This window comes from Diadema antillarum, unplaced genomic scaffold (assembly GCF_040938485.1).
Source record: "Diadema antillarum isolate AM-2024a unplaced genomic scaffold, OU_Dant_1.0 seq00000783_RagTag, whole genome shotgun sequence".
Taxonomy (NCBI): Eukaryota; Metazoa; Echinodermata; class Echinoidea; order Diadematoida; family Diadematidae; genus Diadema; species Diadema antillarum.
This window is the reverse complement of record NW_027271671.1, coordinates 1,830,752-1,848,428: the sequence shown is the minus strand read 5'-3', so window position 1 is coordinate 1,848,428 and position 17,677 is coordinate 1,830,752. Positions and strand designations below refer to the sequence as shown.

The 17,677-nt window shown below is 39.5% G+C and overlaps 1 protein-coding gene across 1 annotated transcript in view; it reads left to right on the top strand.

Moving 5' to 3' along the window:
* LOC139739119 (cullin-5-like) overlaps positions 1-17,677 on the top strand; it is a 57,561-nt gene that overhangs the window by 18,982 nt on the left and 20,902 nt on the right. The window contains exons 6-9 of the mRNA XM_071649738.1: positions 8,438-8,583; positions 9,046-9,126; positions 11,251-11,344; positions 14,042-14,172. Coding sequence (XP_071505839.1) covers positions 8,438-8,583; positions 9,046-9,126; positions 11,251-11,344; positions 14,042-14,172 — 452 coding nt within the window. The remainder of the gene's footprint in view (positions 1-8,437; positions 8,584-9,045; positions 9,127-11,250; positions 11,345-14,041; positions 14,173-17,677) is intronic.

Here is a 17,677-nt window from a genome sequence, read left to right as displayed (position 1 = left end):
TGTATATAACATGCAACTTTGCATTAAAAACGCAAACTTTGCAGAAAAGACTTGCATTTTATAGTCATATGAAACTAGAAAATTGTACAAAACCAAAAATCAATTACGTTTAAACGCAACTCTAAAAATCACATGCAAGTCCATCAAATCACACTCAATGCTGACAGACTTGCGTTTGCTAATCATACGAAAGTAGAAAATTGTACGAAACCAAAACACAATTGCGTTAAAAAACGTGACTCTAAAAATCTCATGCAAGTTCATCAAATCACACGCAACTTTCCATTTAAACATAAGTGCGTTGTTGAAAAGACTTGCGTTTGATAGTCATACAAAAGAAGAAAATTCCATGCAACTAAAACTTAATTGCATTTGAACGCAACTCTAAAATTCAAATGCAAGTTCAAAACGCAAGGACGTTGCAGAAAAGACTTGCGTTTTTGGTACGAAACTAGAATCTGCATTTAAATGCACCTCTACAAATCAACGCAAGTGCATTGTTGAAAAACTTGCATTTTTTGATTTTGTATTTCATATGCAAAATTAAAATGTCAAACGGAACTTTCGCAGTGACGGAACTTAGTAGTGGGGGAAAGACCTCACATCATTTACACATTTCAAACTACCGAAACGCATGCAGCTTCACGAAATATAGATGAAAAAATGCAACAAATTGTTACAGTTTGCTATGCCGAAGGTTTAAAAGGGCATTGTACCGGTTTTGAATTTTTTTTATATGTTGTTCTTTTAATTCTAAAAGACCCAGCGGTGCAAACAGAATCAGCATTTCATAACGATTTAGTCCGTAATTTCATGTTGAAAATGGAACTTTTTGGGCGAGAATTATGCTAATGAGCTGACGAGCCCGGATGTCGTGATGTCACAGGTGCCAAATATATCATTGATTACAAGCCCTCGCATACGCGTGCGTTAAAATCGTGCCGAGTAGCAGACGACGCTTAGGCCCAATTTAGCTAGCAGGCGCCACTTGTGTACTGTCCTATTCATGCAGCTGTCTCAAATTTCGCAGAACCAAATTGCACCAAAATTACAGGATATACTTCTAAGCATATTTCAAAATACTGTATCATATTTGAACGTAATCGGTAATCGAGAAGTATCAATATTGACGCCGACTTTCAAGTTGTCACTCAAAAAAAACTCACTCTTCGCGAGAGATCTTGGTAAACACAACATGCACAATCTAGAACTGAAGTTAGCCGACTAGTACTGTGCGAACGGGGAATTTACGCGGGAACTAAACTAAAAAATGTCATGATTTTGGCGATTTGTGTGATTTACGAACTTTATTTTTCATTCAACTTAGCTCAAATGATTTATAAATTTATTTTTTGCTCCCGATTACTTGAAAGATTTGTCTCATGATATTAGATGGCTAACTTCAGTCTGTGCATGCGCAGGCCGTTAGGGCTACTACTCCGCGATCACTATAGTCGTACAGAGCAGATTGTTTTTAGCGACGACAGGAAAGTCGACAACTTCACTTACGCTTCCCAACATGCGATTTGGTTCCAATTAGCGTGAGCAAGTGGACATGAGTCATAAAATATTTCTTGTGATTTTGGTGCAATTTGGTTAAGTGAATTTTGAGATATCTACATGGAAACGGAAGTAGTGTAGCACTATGCCTACACCAGCGCTTGGATCGCGAAGCGGCGGCACTGTTTGTATCTACGTGGTCAGGCCACTCTTCCGAGGTATGGGTCCTACTAAAACTAGATGATGGATCTAAGTTATTCCTTGGTGTTAATACGACCACCATGAGATTTATCTCGACTACAAAAACATTGAAAATCCATAAAGCAGATACCTTACCTGCAAAATTCAGCACAGAAACAACAGGGCCTGCAGCACAAGGGCCTAGATTTAGCAGCAACGCTAGACCTTGGAGTCTGGACTTTCGTCTGGACTTTCTTCAAGTTCTGGCAGCAGGGGTATGTATTGCATACTAAACGTTTACGCTGTGCCTATTATTAGCGCTGTGCACGTACAGCTGTAGACGGGGCGGCGAGTAGAATCTTCTTGGTCTTTGACTGCTCACTAGTCCTAGTCCTAGTTCTGGTCTAGAGTCTATATGTACTGGGTGCTGTTTTCTTCTAACTAGGCGTAAACCGTGATTGCCGTTGACTATTTTTTTGGATGTAGATTTTAAGAATCACTCAGTCCTCATCTTCGTTAGATACATAGTAGTTTGAACTGTGATGTCGAACCATTATCGCTCATCATCAATGCATAGCTAGTTAGTGCAACGTTACTTACACACAGTTTTCTATGGGCAGCACGTTCGGACAATGATGCCAATTTCATTTTGCATATGGAATATTCCCCACAAATTTTATCTAAATAAAAAGCTTTTGAAGAGATTCCTTTTAAAAATTAATAAATATTGTTTAACATGTTTATTTCAGCTCCATATTGCAATTTTACTAAATAACAGTTTTTGCAGTACTTCGTGTGAGATTTCATCAGTAAATTGACATGTGTAGTTCGTTTTGCTAAAGTCGGAGGTTGGCACCTGTGACGTATGCCAAATTGTGTGGATCGTTCCTTGGCTTGCTCGTTTTCATTTTTTTCAAAAAATCATTACAGGCTTATCCTGGGTTTTAGAATCCTCTCTTTCCAGTTGTAGGCATCACAAAATGTAGATTAGAATTATCAGACAAGTAGAAAATATCAGTACAGTTTTCTTTTAAATCTCAGTCCTAAGTGGAAAGAGGTTTGTTTTTATGAAGGTAAGTTAATCCGAAAATAAAATGTCATTTTCGGATTTACACATTTTCCTCTCCTTTTTGTTCAGACGGGTCCGCGCCGTACGATATAGCGGTACTGTTGCGAATCGGAGCGTGGAAACAATTCTTTTTCAGAGTATGGCAAAAGAAATTTAACTCTTAACTCTTTATGTGCCACGTTCGCACGTCCGACTCAGTCGATGGCTTGCCAACTTCGCATATTCTGCTCGACAAACAAAGCCGCCAAGACCGATCGATAAACCGCTAATTACTGCTAATCCCGCGGCACAATGAAAGCGTTTCTCGTCCTTTTGTTCCTCTTATATACGGCTTGCATTCTATGTGGAGATCGACTATCAAGCGATGTTCCCAACTAGATTTGCTCGTACGTTCTAAGTTTCTGTCACGGTTTTATATGCAAAAGTCATGCCTTTATACTAATGTAGCAACTGGTCATTCAAAAGAAAAATTGAAAATAGATTCGTCATACAATTTATATCGAAACGAAGCTTGGCATTCCTCTTTAACTTTGCCTACTATTATGCCCATCCTAATAGAAATTTGTAGAAGTTATACAAATTGGAAAAACAGAATTCTTTCTCAAAGCATGACAACCTTCGTGTCTCGGAATAACGTGGCACACAGGGGGTTTCCACCATGGCACATAAAGAGTTAATGTGCCAGACCCAAAACCCCTAACGTGCCAGACGTTTTCACCCAATGCCAGAAAGTTTGCGAACTGAATTGACAATGTAATTTAAAACTGCCATATCTTTGAAACTATTGATTGTTTTGAATTGGGTTCTTCGCAACTATTATCAAGAAATGATTGTTCTTTCGTGTCATGTAGTCAGTTTGCTGTAATATCTATCTGAACCTGAAATATTGAAGAAATAATCGATGTCATTAAAAAATAATTATAATTTTTTGTGTAGTATGGAAAGAAAGAGTTAGTCATGATTTTTCTTCAATAGAATGCTCCCTTGACTCTGTGAGAAAGTTTTAGAGCTACATTTCTTCTTTCAAATGATAACAAATTTGTCTTCTAGAATTGTATAATTCCAAAGATATTGGCAGTTCAATTTGTCTTTTCAATTTCATTTTCTGCCTCGGTAATTCATTCCCAAATCTGTGTCCTTTAGTCCCAGATCCTGTATTTGAAACTCAAGTAAATCCCGGGTCGAGTCCTGGAAGAGTGTCTTTTGTCCACTTGAGAAGGAAGCACCTACTAATCCTTCTTTTGTCTCTACTACGGCCGGGCGTACTCTATTGAAATCGGCAGGCCTTTGTACGCGAGGAGTTTGTGCTTGTGCAATTCCTTGGTTTACAGGTCTACTTTCCGTCCACTGTACATGGACATAGACAAGAACAAAAGCGTGTTCTTCTTTTGTATATGCTAGCGTGGGGACGATTAGTGAAATTTACTGTCCAAGACAATAGGATGAAAGACTTGACTGACGAACGAAAGCTTTATCCTCTTTGAGGGATAAAATGAAAGCCGCTCCCGCAGGAGAGCGCTCAAGCAGAACAATGCGAGTGGAAATGCATGGACAACACACGCAGATTCAGTACCATACACACGCATGGTTTATCAATGAGAAATTTGATGTATACACATCCTGCAGAGGGTGCGCTCTCTTCGGATTTTCCTGAAGCGAAAAAAATACATCTAGCTGAAAAAATCACGCATTTACACAAAATTTTCCAATGTAAGCATATTCATATTTTTAGTGGAAACGATGGATATGCTAATCAGCTACCAGTACATGTAAGTGGCAGTTTCTTGTTGTAACGCATTTTGGTGCCACAAGAACTTAAATGACCAATGTTTTTCGAGCTCTTCTTAGTCAGGACTAAGGTCGCCGTTCGGCGACCATGGCACGTTAAGAGTTAAGTAAAACAAATATTGTGACTTAAGGAAGGAAAATCGTACATATTTCAACTCAGTCGGCATTGAAAAAATCATGTCGACAGAATCATACGAAATCACACGCATATCTTTTCAGCAACGCACTTGAATTTAAACCGCAAAGTTGCATATAATTTGGGGAACTTGTGCTTTATGTTTAAAATTAAGCTTAAATCGTAAAGTTTCTAGAAACGGACCAAGGTTTCCGATCCCGTTCTCTCAAAATCTCTCTAGAGATTGGGCAATTGTGCGTTGTCATTACCATAGTATCCACGCGAGATTTATTTATGAACTAAAATAGGATCGTTGCTAAGATAAAGTAGGCATATTTCGACGGCAAAAGGAGTGAGATTTGGATTGCGATCGGCATCACAGTCCAAATTTTACGCTATACAGTTGAAATTCTCATTTATAAGTGGACAAAATGTCGACTTACGCGTACAATTGTAAGTTGACTTTTGCGTAAGTCGACATGTTTTGCTCAGTCCCGATTATGTCGACTTAGGCGCGGTTGACTGTACATGAAAGGCAATTTTTAGGCTTTGATATTGAAAAATGAAAGCATCCTTCTGCCCTCCATACTGCATGAAGCCTGTCTTGTAGTCTTCAGCTGAAAGAAACATGTGAGCACACAAACAGGAAAGGTGGCTATTAACATTTTTCCTCAGGTCCCCCCCCCCCCCCCCCTTTAGCTCTCTTCACACTTAACGCTGTTTTGGGTAGAACTATAAATTACCTCTTCTGATCCTCAAAGTTGACATACAAACTACAAGGATAGTGAATATTTGGGGTGCAATTAGATTTAATAGAAGCACTGTATTGATTTGACTTTAGTTGTTACAGGGTATGCACCCTCTGACAGTCAGAACTTTGGGAACAGCCATTTTATGAAAATACAGTTTGAAGTGATAATTATTACAGATGAACAAAGCTAGTATATCTTGAGTGCCTTCTAGCGACTAAATCTGTATACGTATATCTGATCCACAACTCCCTTTCTGTTAGAATGCCATGTTTTCCTGGATAAAGGGATCTATTGCAATGTTGATATTTTGATATTTCTTATTGTCTGCATTTGACAGTATAGATTTTAGAAGTTCATCTTAATCTTTGAGTGTGGCAGGCTTTGTGGGAAAGGTTAACCTTTGATAAGCTCTATTCATTGTACTTACTGCTTGCCAATTTCACATGAACAGAGGCTGTGAGTTGCCAGAGGCTAAATTCACTGAACTCCATGCTGAATTTGCTGATTATTTGTCAAAAGATGAAGGCTATACTGCAAGTTCACAAGCAAACTATTAGAAGAGACCAGTGCTTAGTTAATAAAATTTCCCTAACAAGTGCAGTGGCTGTTCCGGCAACACACTCCTTCTGGTCAAGAACTGATTTTCTTATATATGACTGGCGACAACGGTTTCAGGCCAAAGTCAGGAATTTTGAAAATTTATTTTTTTATTGAATCACATTGCCCATTTCCTAAGCTGTGCATTGATATACAACACTTGTTTTCTGGGGCACCATGAGTGGGCATAAAAAAGCCAAATATAATGCACTTTTTAATTTGTTAGCCTAACAAAATTGTGAGAAAATGGGATTTGAAGATGCACCTCTTGCTCAAAGACATTGACCCCGTTTACAGTGCGGGGCCGGGCTCGGCCGTGGCTCGGCCGCGGCCGAGCCCGTCATCAATTGCGCGACCGAGCCCCGCAATTTTGTCCGTTTACACTGCTGGGCTCGGCCGCGCTTTTGATTCAAACCTTTCAATATTTTGTCGTAGTGGCGCTCTGCTTGTAAACAAATGCAATTTGGTATTGTCTGGTTTTCAGACCCTTTGCCAAATGAATTCCGTGGCGACGAAGTCGCCGTTCGGGCAAAGGCCTTTGCCGAAGGAAAGAATCCTTTGCAGGACAAAACCACCTGAAACTATACTACTTTTCGACGTTGAGGGGGTTAATTTCCTGAAAAGCAAAAGATACAGGCAGAGGGTTTGGAAGCCAGACTAAAATTGGCCGCGCAATTGGCCGCGCATTTGGCCCAGTTTGCGTTTACACCAAGAAAAGGCCGGGCTCGGCCGCGGCTCGGCCCCGGCCGAGACCACCTCCAGAGCGAGGCCAAATGCGAGGCCAATTTTGGCCTCGCATTTGGCCTTTTGCGCGTTTACACTGAAGCGGGGCTGGGCACGGCCGCGGCCGAGCCGCGGCCGAGCCTCGCACTGTAAACGGGGTCATTGTCCGAACGGCTGTGCGAGGTGAGAATCATCCATCCGTACAATGGTGCCAATCGAAATTAAGCTCCGCCTCTAGCAACCACAGCGCCTTCTTACTGGCTCACTGAAAGAGTCAAATTTCCCGGGCACTTTCCTCGGATCTCAGCGTATGGAGCCGAAAAGCAATGCGTTTCGCTTTGGTTTGTTTACTAATTACCAGTATGTCTTTCAAGATGGGGGATACGATAATTGGCAGCGTTCTGCATGGTGCACACATTACCTAATGACATCCACACGTCATGCCCGTGTATGTAACGTCGGAGCGGGTGGCACATTCGTATCCACATCTTTACAAATCGCGTTTTCATTTTGTTTCATTTTTTTTTGGTCATTTGGGGACCATTTCATAGGCAGAAAAATTACAGCTGGCAAGGGTTACATATAATGTCTCCTGTTTTGTTTTTCAAGCTGTGCATGTGTTGCATTGTTATCATAATAAAAAACAAACAAACAAACACAACTACTTAGTCTGGAACAATCTTGATATTTAGTACTTGAATATCAGTCAGTTATGACCGCTCCTTCCCTCTCCTCTGCTGTCCTTTAAGTCAACTTACTGTCATATTTATTACAAGCACACAGTTTCGAGAATATTGTAATTTTTCTTTTTACAAGATTATGTAATTTGCTTCATTTGACAGGTGAGTTTCCGATCGCATGTTGCACGATTTGTGACTCTGATGTGTTCAAACCATGTTCTCCATGTATCTGTTTTCACGTTGGAAGTTAGGGCTGCTGTTCACTTTTGTTTCACTTCTGTTGTTGATTACGGAAGAAAAGCTTGTATACAGGTCTGTAAAAAGCCAAATGTAGAGCATAATACAATATACAGAGCGAGTGTATCTGTTGTAGTAACAACAATGGAGCATGCACACGTGGACAAAACATTCCAGAAACGCAGCGAGGACATGTCTCCAAAAGCCGAACTATGTAAATGTGTGCAAGGCACTAGCCAATGGCACGGGAGACGCCGCGCTGTAGCAACACTGGGCAAATTGGCGTGGTGTTAGAAAGAAGATCGAAACTGATGAGTGCAATCCAATATAGAGTGTTCAAAATTCCATTTTTGATAGCAAAAACGTAGTCTTATGCAGTGAAATTTAGTGTAGATGTCGAAAACACATCAAAGATTCTATTTCTGCAAAAAACCTAAATCGCCAAAAATAGCGGTCAAAATCTTTGTACCCTGCCTAGGAAAGAATTCACTCCTGTGACTTTTGTCTGAAACCATTGTCGTGAGTCACATATGTTATCATATGTCATGAGACACAAGGCATTTAGACCATTATGCTCCTAATCATTTTTTTTTTTTTTTGGGGGGGGGGGTGCTGTGGGAGGGGGATGGAGATGGATCATGTTACATGCCTCTGGGTGGAAGTGGGGAAATTTACTAGCCCCGTTTCTTTCTTTCTCTGCATCACAGTCCCAATTTCTGGATCCAAGTTTTGGTCTAATGCTTAGCTGTTCTTGTTTACATGATCCATTATCTTTCTATATTTCCCCTTACAACAGTCAACCTGTGTTTGAATAATGATGACAGGCTCCAAATATACAAGGAAAACTTTGAAAAGGCCTATCTTGATGCTACAGAGGCTTTCTACAAGGCACAAGCTCCAAACTACTTGGCTGAGAATGGTGTACAGAACTACATGAAATATGTAAGTGCTCTATAATTGTGTTACATCCCACCTAATTTTGATTGTACATAGCCTCTCAGAGTAGACACTGATAAACGCTAGACTGTATGACTACATTCATTCAGCAGCAAATGCATGGTTTTGCTGTCATGATACCAGAGTATACAGTGATGAAATAATTTTTACTCAGCAGATATTTATTTGCGTGGCCTATACCATGCAAAATGCGTGCTTACATTTGAACAGGACCTTTTAACCCAGTATGTTTTCTTTTTTACCATTTCCCTAATTCAAGTATGTGTTTTCATATTTTTTTCCTTGAGTACATGTAAATAGTTTCATTTGATAGGTAAGGGACTGATCTATTACGATGATTTTTTTTTTCCCATTGTGCAGTCATCTACATGTAACAAAATACATGTAACATGGTGTTCTGCCAGTCTACTCAACATTTTGCTGTATTTCAACCATTTTACTTGGCAGGCAGACAGCAAGTTAAAAGAGGAGGAAGCACGGGCTCAGAGATATCTGGACACAAGTAAAGGCAGCACATCAATCTCACTGGTATAGTCTGAGACCAATTTTAGTGTTATACAACATGATTAGAGAATGAGACTGCTCAACTCATTGATGCAGAAATCATCGTAAAATCTTAAATGGTTTTCTGCTGTGTCAAGATTACTATCAGCATGATATTTGAAGCGTACTTTGCTACAACATTGTCAATGTTATGTTACTGACACTTTTGCACTAGGTGTAGAGTATTTCTTACACTTAAGCATCACAAGTTGAGCACATCAATCATTGAATCTCAACAGTATGATTGTATTCACATGTCTTTTACAGTGAAAGGATACGTGGGACTGGGTTTGGTTAAATACCAGAGAATATGATGATTTCATGAGCATTGTGACCTCTCAGAAATAAAAATTTCATGTCAATTTCAACCTAACCACAGAAAGAACTGTTAAATGCCTAATAAACTAGCTGTGGAATCATCCATTTTTATTTATTTATTTATTTATTTTTATTTATTTATTTATTTATTTATTTATTTATTTATTTATTTATTTTTTTTTGGGGGGGGGGGATTATGTATTCATCTTGGCATGTCATTTCTTTCCCTAGTGGATTCATGTCTTTGTTAGGAACAGTATGCCTTTCACAATATGATTATGTGTTTAAATCTGTTTGGTACTTGAGGGGTCAAAAATATGATTCTCAATGCAGTTAGTGTCCCCCTTACGCTGTTCTTAGATATAAATATCTTCCACTGTTATCACTATCCCTGGAGTAGAGGAGGGAAGCACATGTTTGCACTTTCATGCACGCCGTGCTATAAGTTTTTGTTATTGCCATATACGTATAAGGAGATATCTGTATTTTAATGCCTCCGCCCGAAGGGTGCCGGAGGCATTATGATTTCGGGTTGTCCGTCTGTCTGTCTGTACGTACGTACGTCCGCATTTGTTTACGCGATAACTTGAGTAATATTGAGTGGAATTTTACCAAACTTGGTTCAGGTGTAAAGTATGATGGGGTCAATTACTTGATTAGATTTTGAGTGAAATCGGCTCAGGTCAACGATCAAAGGTCAAGGTCAAATCATGAAATTGTATCCGTTTACGCGATAACTGAAGACTGGATGAAGTAAAGTTTACCAAACTTTGTCCAAAGATGATATATGATGGGACAATTACTTCAATAGTTTTTTTAGTGAAATCGGTCAAAGGTCAAAAGTCAAGGTCAAATCCTGAAATATATCTGTTTATGCAATAATTCAAGACTGGATGAAGCAAATTTCACCAAACTTGGTCCAAGGATGATATTTGATGGGGCAATTAAATGATTAGTTTTTGAATGAAATTGGCAGAGGTCAAAAGTCAAAAGGTCACGGTCAAATGTTCAACATTTTACTATTTTCACCATATCTATGCAATTCCTGAAGGTATCTTCTTGAAACTTAGTGTAAACATGTTCTACCAAATAAAGAATCTCCAGAAAAAGTTTCAGGTCATGAGGTCAAAGGTCAGGTGTAACATTAAAATTTCACTTTTTTCTCCATGTGTCGCAAATGCTTCAAGGTATCAGCATGGAACTTGGTACAGATACATGTACTGACTGGTAGGGATTATCGCGGGAATTTAGGGGCCATGGGTCAAAGGTCACGGTCAACTCAAAATTTCACTATTACCCTTGGAAAACCATGCATTATGGCGGAGGCATATCAGTCGCCATAGCGACATTTCTAGTTCTTGATAAACCATAACTGTAGACAGTTTAGTCTGGAAACATTCTTATTAAAGCTATCGTTCATATTTTGTTTATTTAACAATACTTAACATCGATTTTACCAATTCAAATTTTTACAGTGGTTGTTTCTATCCCTAACTCACATTTTAGAACTATTTTAAAGCACTAATGCTGGGTTTTCATTTCATCTGCAAATGATAAATTATGCCTTTAAAAGTGAAACTTGTAAGTTTAATTGAAACTGTTATCCATTTTTAGTGTGGGACAAGAGTCAATGAAATAGAATTAGCCTTCTCGTTCACGCTCTTTGGTTCAGAGTTTTGATAAGATAATGATTAGTCCTGAGAGGATGGATGTACTTGCTGACAAACTGTCACAAAAGGTGAAAATTACAAGTATAATCATTGATGTGTTCATATGCCTGTTTTGTTTCAGTTGACAGATTGCTGTGTTGAGTGTCTGGTGTCGGTGTTCAAGGAGGAGATTCTCAGGGAATGTGCCCCAATGATTAGAAATAATGAAACAGACAGTAAGTGTCTCAAGGCCCGGTCACACTGCCCAAAAGTCGCGTAAACGCATGAATCACGTAAGAAATTCAAGCCTTACACGATACATGACATGGAACCTTCGAAGTTGTCCGCCGATGTGCACCGGATTGGTGCTTTTCGCGATTCCAGGTTTTGAGCAGCTCAAAACTCGGCTTCGCGTAAAAGTTTATGCAGTATTGTGCTGTTTGTACGTAATTTTTGGGTAGTTTGCGTAGTTCCTTACGCGAACAATGCGCGAAATATGTGTGGAATATCAGTTATCGTTCTCGAAAATGTTGCCGCTATCGCATTCATGCGCGATTCTTACACAGTTCATTTATGCGCAGATTATGCATGGTTTTCCGTGGACCTCAGTCGTCGCGCACAACCACAAATTCACCCTATTTTGAGCCTTTGCGTGCCTATGCGCTGAAAGTGCCTGGTTTGTTAGTGATTTTTGCTTGTTCTTTCCGTAGTTCTTGCGCAATTCATGGGTTATTTTCATTGCATAAATCAGCGAAAATTCTTGACGGACAAGCACGCACAACCAAATTTCTTGCGTGATTTATGCGTTTACGCGACTTTTGGGCAGTGTGACCGGGCCTTAAAATCATGCTGCAGTTCGTGCATATAATAATCCAATTTCTGTAGCGAATTAATTGTCCCCGCCGAACGAGTTCGAGCAGGGGACTATGAAACGGGCTCCGTACGTGTGTGTGTCCGTGTGTCCGTCCGTCCGTCCGTGTGTCCGTCCGTGTGTGCGTCCGTGTGTGATCAAAATGTTCAAAATGCTACTCCTTCGCCATTTCTAACCCGATTTTGATTCTGTTTGCTTTATATGATAGCACTACATGGGAGCTTCAAAACTTCTACACGGAATTTTGACCTTTGACTTCTTTGACCTTTGACCTTGATTTTTGACCTACATTGTACATTGCCTACAAAATGCTACTCCTTCGCCATTTCTAACCCGATTTCGATTCCGTTTGCTTTATGTGATGGCACTAGGTGAGGGCTTCAAAACTTCTACACAGAATTTTGACCTTTGACTTCTTTGACCTTTGTCCTTGATTTTTGACCTATATTGTACATTTTGCTACAAAATGCTACTCCTTCGCCATTTGTAACCCGATTTCAATTCCGTTTGCTTTAAGTGATGGCACTAGGTGAGGGCTTCAAAACTTCTACACAGAATTTTGACCTTTGACTTCTTTGACCTTTGACCTTGATTTTTGACCTGTATTGTACATTTTGCTACCAAATGCTACTCCTTCGCCATTTCTAACCCGATTTCGATTCCGTTTGCTTTATGTGATGGCACTAGGTGAGGGCTTCAAAACTTCTACACAGAATTTTGACCTTTGACTTCTTTGACCTTTGACCTTGATTTTTTTACCTATATTGTACATTGGCTACAAAATGCTACTCCTTCGCCATTTCTAACCCGATTTCGATTCCGTTTGCTTTATGTGATGGCACTAGGTGAGGACTTCAAAACTTATACATAGAATTTTGACCTTTGACTGCTTTGACCTTTGACCTTCATCTTTTTACCTATATTGTACATTGGCTACAAAATGCTACTCCTTCGCCATTTCTAACCCGATTTTGATTCCGTTTGCTTTATGTGATGGCACTAGGTGAGGACTTCAAAACTTCTACATAGAATTTTGACCTTTGACTGCTTTGACCTTTGACCTTCATCTTTTTACCTATATTGTACATTTTGCTACTAAATGCTACTTCTGGCGGGGACATATATTACGCACCGCGTAATTTCTACTTTTCCTTGTTAGTACTGTAAACGTCAATATTTTCGCGCGATTAATTTTTCGCGCTGAGCGGCTCGAAAACATGTTCGCGGGTTCTTAAATTCGCGCTCGGCAGCGGGTTAATACACAGTCGCTGTTTTCATCCAGCGATGCCAGCGTACGATAAGCGACGTAGCGAGCGGCGCGAGTGCGAGTACAAGCGCTCAACTACGTAGTACATGTATTTTACTCGATACATGTTCTGTAGGACTATTACTGTAGTCGCGGGGATGTAGCACACAAATCGGCCGTGGGCTCGGTGCGTGCGGTGCGTGCGATGATACTGCTATATGCATAAACATGTCTGTACTACGTAGCAGTATCATCGACGAAGCGCACCAGGCCGTTCAAAATGTGCATAGAAAATTGCGAAGATATATTCGCGCGTTTTTGAATTCGCGCTAGCCGAACGTAGCGCGAAATCCGCAAAAATTAATGAACCGCGAAAATTTCCACGTTTACAGTATGTTGATGGAAGGTTTCTCGGTGTTAATTTAGATTAAACTGAAAAGCATACCCATGCGACTTTACATGATACCAGTAGCTGCTGTACAGGATATATACCTACTTGATACAGAGTTGTGGCATATTAGGGAGTCAGATATTATGATAATTATTTCTGTTGACAGAAGTGAGAAAATTATCAGCAATTCGAAAATAATTCAAAGTTGTGTCAGTAGGAAGAAGAAGAAAAAAAATGTTTATGTCGAGTCTAAATCAATGCTACATATTGCTTTCTGTCCTAGGATTTTCTCGTTGGAGATAATAGTAAGGCTGTGTAATAGTCATTGTTATACAGTAGAGTGACTAGTTACAATGATGGCAACTTACAGTATGTGTAGGGGTGTTAAACATCATGATTTCATGTGTTTGTCATCCTACCTTCAGAATTGAATCTAATGCTGAAGCTGATGGACAGGGTGCCTGAAGGTATCAACCCCATGCTGAGAGACCTAGAGCAACACATCATAGAGGCAGGATTGGCAGACATGGTAGCAGCTGCAGATGTCATCACCACAGTAAGTGCCTACTGAATATTTGTTTAATATTCTTTGATTCTAAAGCCATTAAAAGAGTTAATTGTATAGTACCTGTAGAGAAACTTTGTCGTCATGGTTGTTTTCATATGAGCAAATGGTTACATTCTTAATAGACTTGTCTCTCAAAAGGTCACCCTGTGACAGCACTTCTATAGGTTTTCCTGCCCAATTTTATCAGATTTGCATTCTAATTAATGAAAAGGCGTTCAAATTCAAGCGATTTTGGTCACTGCTCTGCTCTCATGGTTCATTTTATGGCACTCCTTCTAGATTTTATTATACCCCCGCCAAACGAAGTTTGAAGGGGGTATATAGGAATCAGCGGACGGTCGGTCGGGCGGTCGGGCGGTCGGTCCGTTGCAAATCTTGCGTCGCGAACTACTTCCTCAATTTTTCAACCGATTCCCATAAAACTTGGCACAGATGTGTGCCTTGGGTTGTAGATGTGCAAGACATATTTTTTGACAGTACCCAAAAGTATGTTGCCATGGTAACGGCATATTATGGGCAAAAATGGGTACAAATCTTGCGTCGCGAACTCCTCCCACAGTTTTTGATCAATTTTTATGAAATTAGGTACAGATGTTCATCTGAATATGTTAATGTGCAAGACACATATTTCCGCAGTGGCAAAAAGTGCGTTGCCATGGTAACGGCATGTTATTGGTAAAATATAGGGCAAAATGCTTCATGGCAAAACTGCTTCATCAGTGTTCTTCCAATTCTCATGGAATTCATATTGAATGTTTGTCTTAGGATATAGGTCAGCATGACACATTTCTTGACAGTGACAAAAAGTATGTTGCCATGGTAACAGCTCACATATTATGAGCCAAAATGATGGAAAATTTTGTGTTGCAAACTACTTCCTCAGTTTTTGCCCAATTTCCATGAAACTTGGTAGAGATGTGTGCCTTTGGTTGTAGATGTGCAAGACGCATTTTTCGACAGTACCCGAAAGTACGTTGCCATGGTAACGGCATATTAATGGTAGAAGATCAAGGAAAGATCTTGCGGATTTAACTACTTCCTCAGTTTTTTGACCAAAGCTTATGAAATGTTGTTTTGACCAAAGCTTATGAAATGTTGTTTTGGCGGGGGTATAACCAGTCGCTGTAGCGACATTTCTAGTTTCATTCAGTTTAGAGAGAAATGCATTCAATTTTGCACCAGCTGGATAGACGTTCAAATTTGTGCCAAATACCAGTTTCAATTTCATTTACAGTGGACTCCTGTATAACGAACACGGTTATAACGAAATTTCGTTATAACGAAGTAAAACTTCTGGTCCCAAAATCATCGCCATTGAAGTCTATGGTACAAAATTCGCTTACAGCGAACATGGTCATAACGAAATTTTCGTTATAACGAAATCTTTCTGAGCACCACTGACAAAGAAAAACAAAAGAAATGTGCTCCGTTATAACGAAATGCGAATCGCTTCCGAAAATATGTAGCGGAACAAGCATTTAAAGCGTCTCTGCATGGGCGAACGCTTCACATCACTGTGTACGTGTTCGCTCCTTGTGTCCTGCATAGTTTCCGAGGGGGACTTGCATTATTGTTATACAATAATCTGAAATTAAACAAGGTTCGTTTTATTGCTTCGAAGGTACTTTATTACAAAACACACAGATTCTTATACACCTGAATGTCCGTTGGTTCGGAAATGAAATAAGGTTTGTTATTACGGACATTTGGCGTTATTCAAACAGTTCGTTATTACTAAAGTTCGTGAAACCGTCCATGAGATATGGTTCTTATTACGACGGTTCTTTGTCAGAAAATGATAGGAATTCTAAAATTTCATTAATCGGAACATTAAAAAAAGTTTCGTTAATCCAAAGGTGAACAAGGAAAAGTAGAAATTACGCGGTGCGTAATATATGTCCCCGCCGGAAGTAGCATTTTGTAACAAATATAGTACAATATAGGTCAAAATTCTGTGTAGAAGTCGAGGTCAAAGGTCAAATCGAAGTCAAAGGTCAAAATTCTGTGTAGAAGTTTGAAGCCCTCACCTAGTGCCATCACATAAAGCAAACGGAATCGAAATCGGGTTAGAAATGGCGAAGGAGTAGCATTTTGTAGCAAAATGTACAATATAGGTCAAAGGTCAAGGTCAAAGGTCACAACTGAAATTCTGCGTGGAAGTTTCAAAGCTCCCATGTAGTGCTATCATATAAAGCAAACAGAATCAAAATTGGCTCATAAATGACAGAGAAGTAGCAAATTGAACATTTGCACACACATACACATGGACACACACGTACGAAGCCCGTTTCATAGTCCCCTGCTCGAACTCGTTCGGCGGGGACAAAAAGTGTGTCCAGTAGCAAAACTTTGGAATTGCAAGCTTCATAATCGTCTTAAGATAACCGAACCTACAAAATAACTAACCTTTCTCATTTTTAAAAAAATTATTTACAAATCTTCGGAATAACAAACCTTATTTCATTGTCGCATTAAAAAACCTTCGGAACAGTGAACCATTCTCATTTTTTTTTCATTTACAAACCTTCGGAATGACTAGACTCATTTCATTTTCCGATCAACGAGCCTTTGGAAACGAACAATATATCTATATCTAAATTATGAACTTTCGGAATAACGAATCGTCGGAAGAGCGAAGTTTCAAAATAATGAACAAACCTTTGGATTCCCGGGAATGACGAAACTTCGGAACAAAGAGTCTTTCGGAGTAACGAACTTTAGTAAGAAACGAATCTTTGGAATAGCGAACTGTAACGGAATCCTAAACTATTATTTTCTATACGACTTATTGTGAGACAAAAACAACTTTATGCTCTCTTTTAAATGTAATATCCAAACGAAATTAAAAAGGTACCATCCCATTTCACATAGCTTTCCAGTGTATGATGAGTATTCAACAGACATATGATATATGCGTGGTGGTTACCTTGTTTTTGTTATATATCGTATTTGTTCATTTATAACGAAATTTCGATATTATACAAATGATGCACAGGATAGAGTGCGTTAGTGTAGGCGTATAGTGCACTCGAGGGTATTTACAATTGTGAAACATGCACGAGGCGAAGCCGAGTGCATGTTGCACTACATTGTAAATACCCGAGAGTGAGCTACGCCTGCACTAACGCCACGAAATAATCCTGTGCATCATTTGTTTTATAAAATGGGTCGAAAATTCGAAAACTAAGAGCATTTTTCAGCGTATTTCACGTACCTTTGTGGGTCAAGACGTCTGAAGATGTTCGTCCCAAACATGTACGCAAGTCGCACTCGGAAATTCCGCACATACAGTATAAGTATGATGGGGGGGTTGGGTTTCCGGACACTTAAGTTCCCGCATGAAAACTTACTTATTTTACATAGAATATGCACCCTTTACCTTAAAGACTTGATATAGACTCCTCATACAGGCCTACTAGACAACATACTCTGAAAACGGCTTGAGAATTAACCTGCTAAATCGTTGGATTTGCCCTTCAAAGTGACTCCATGT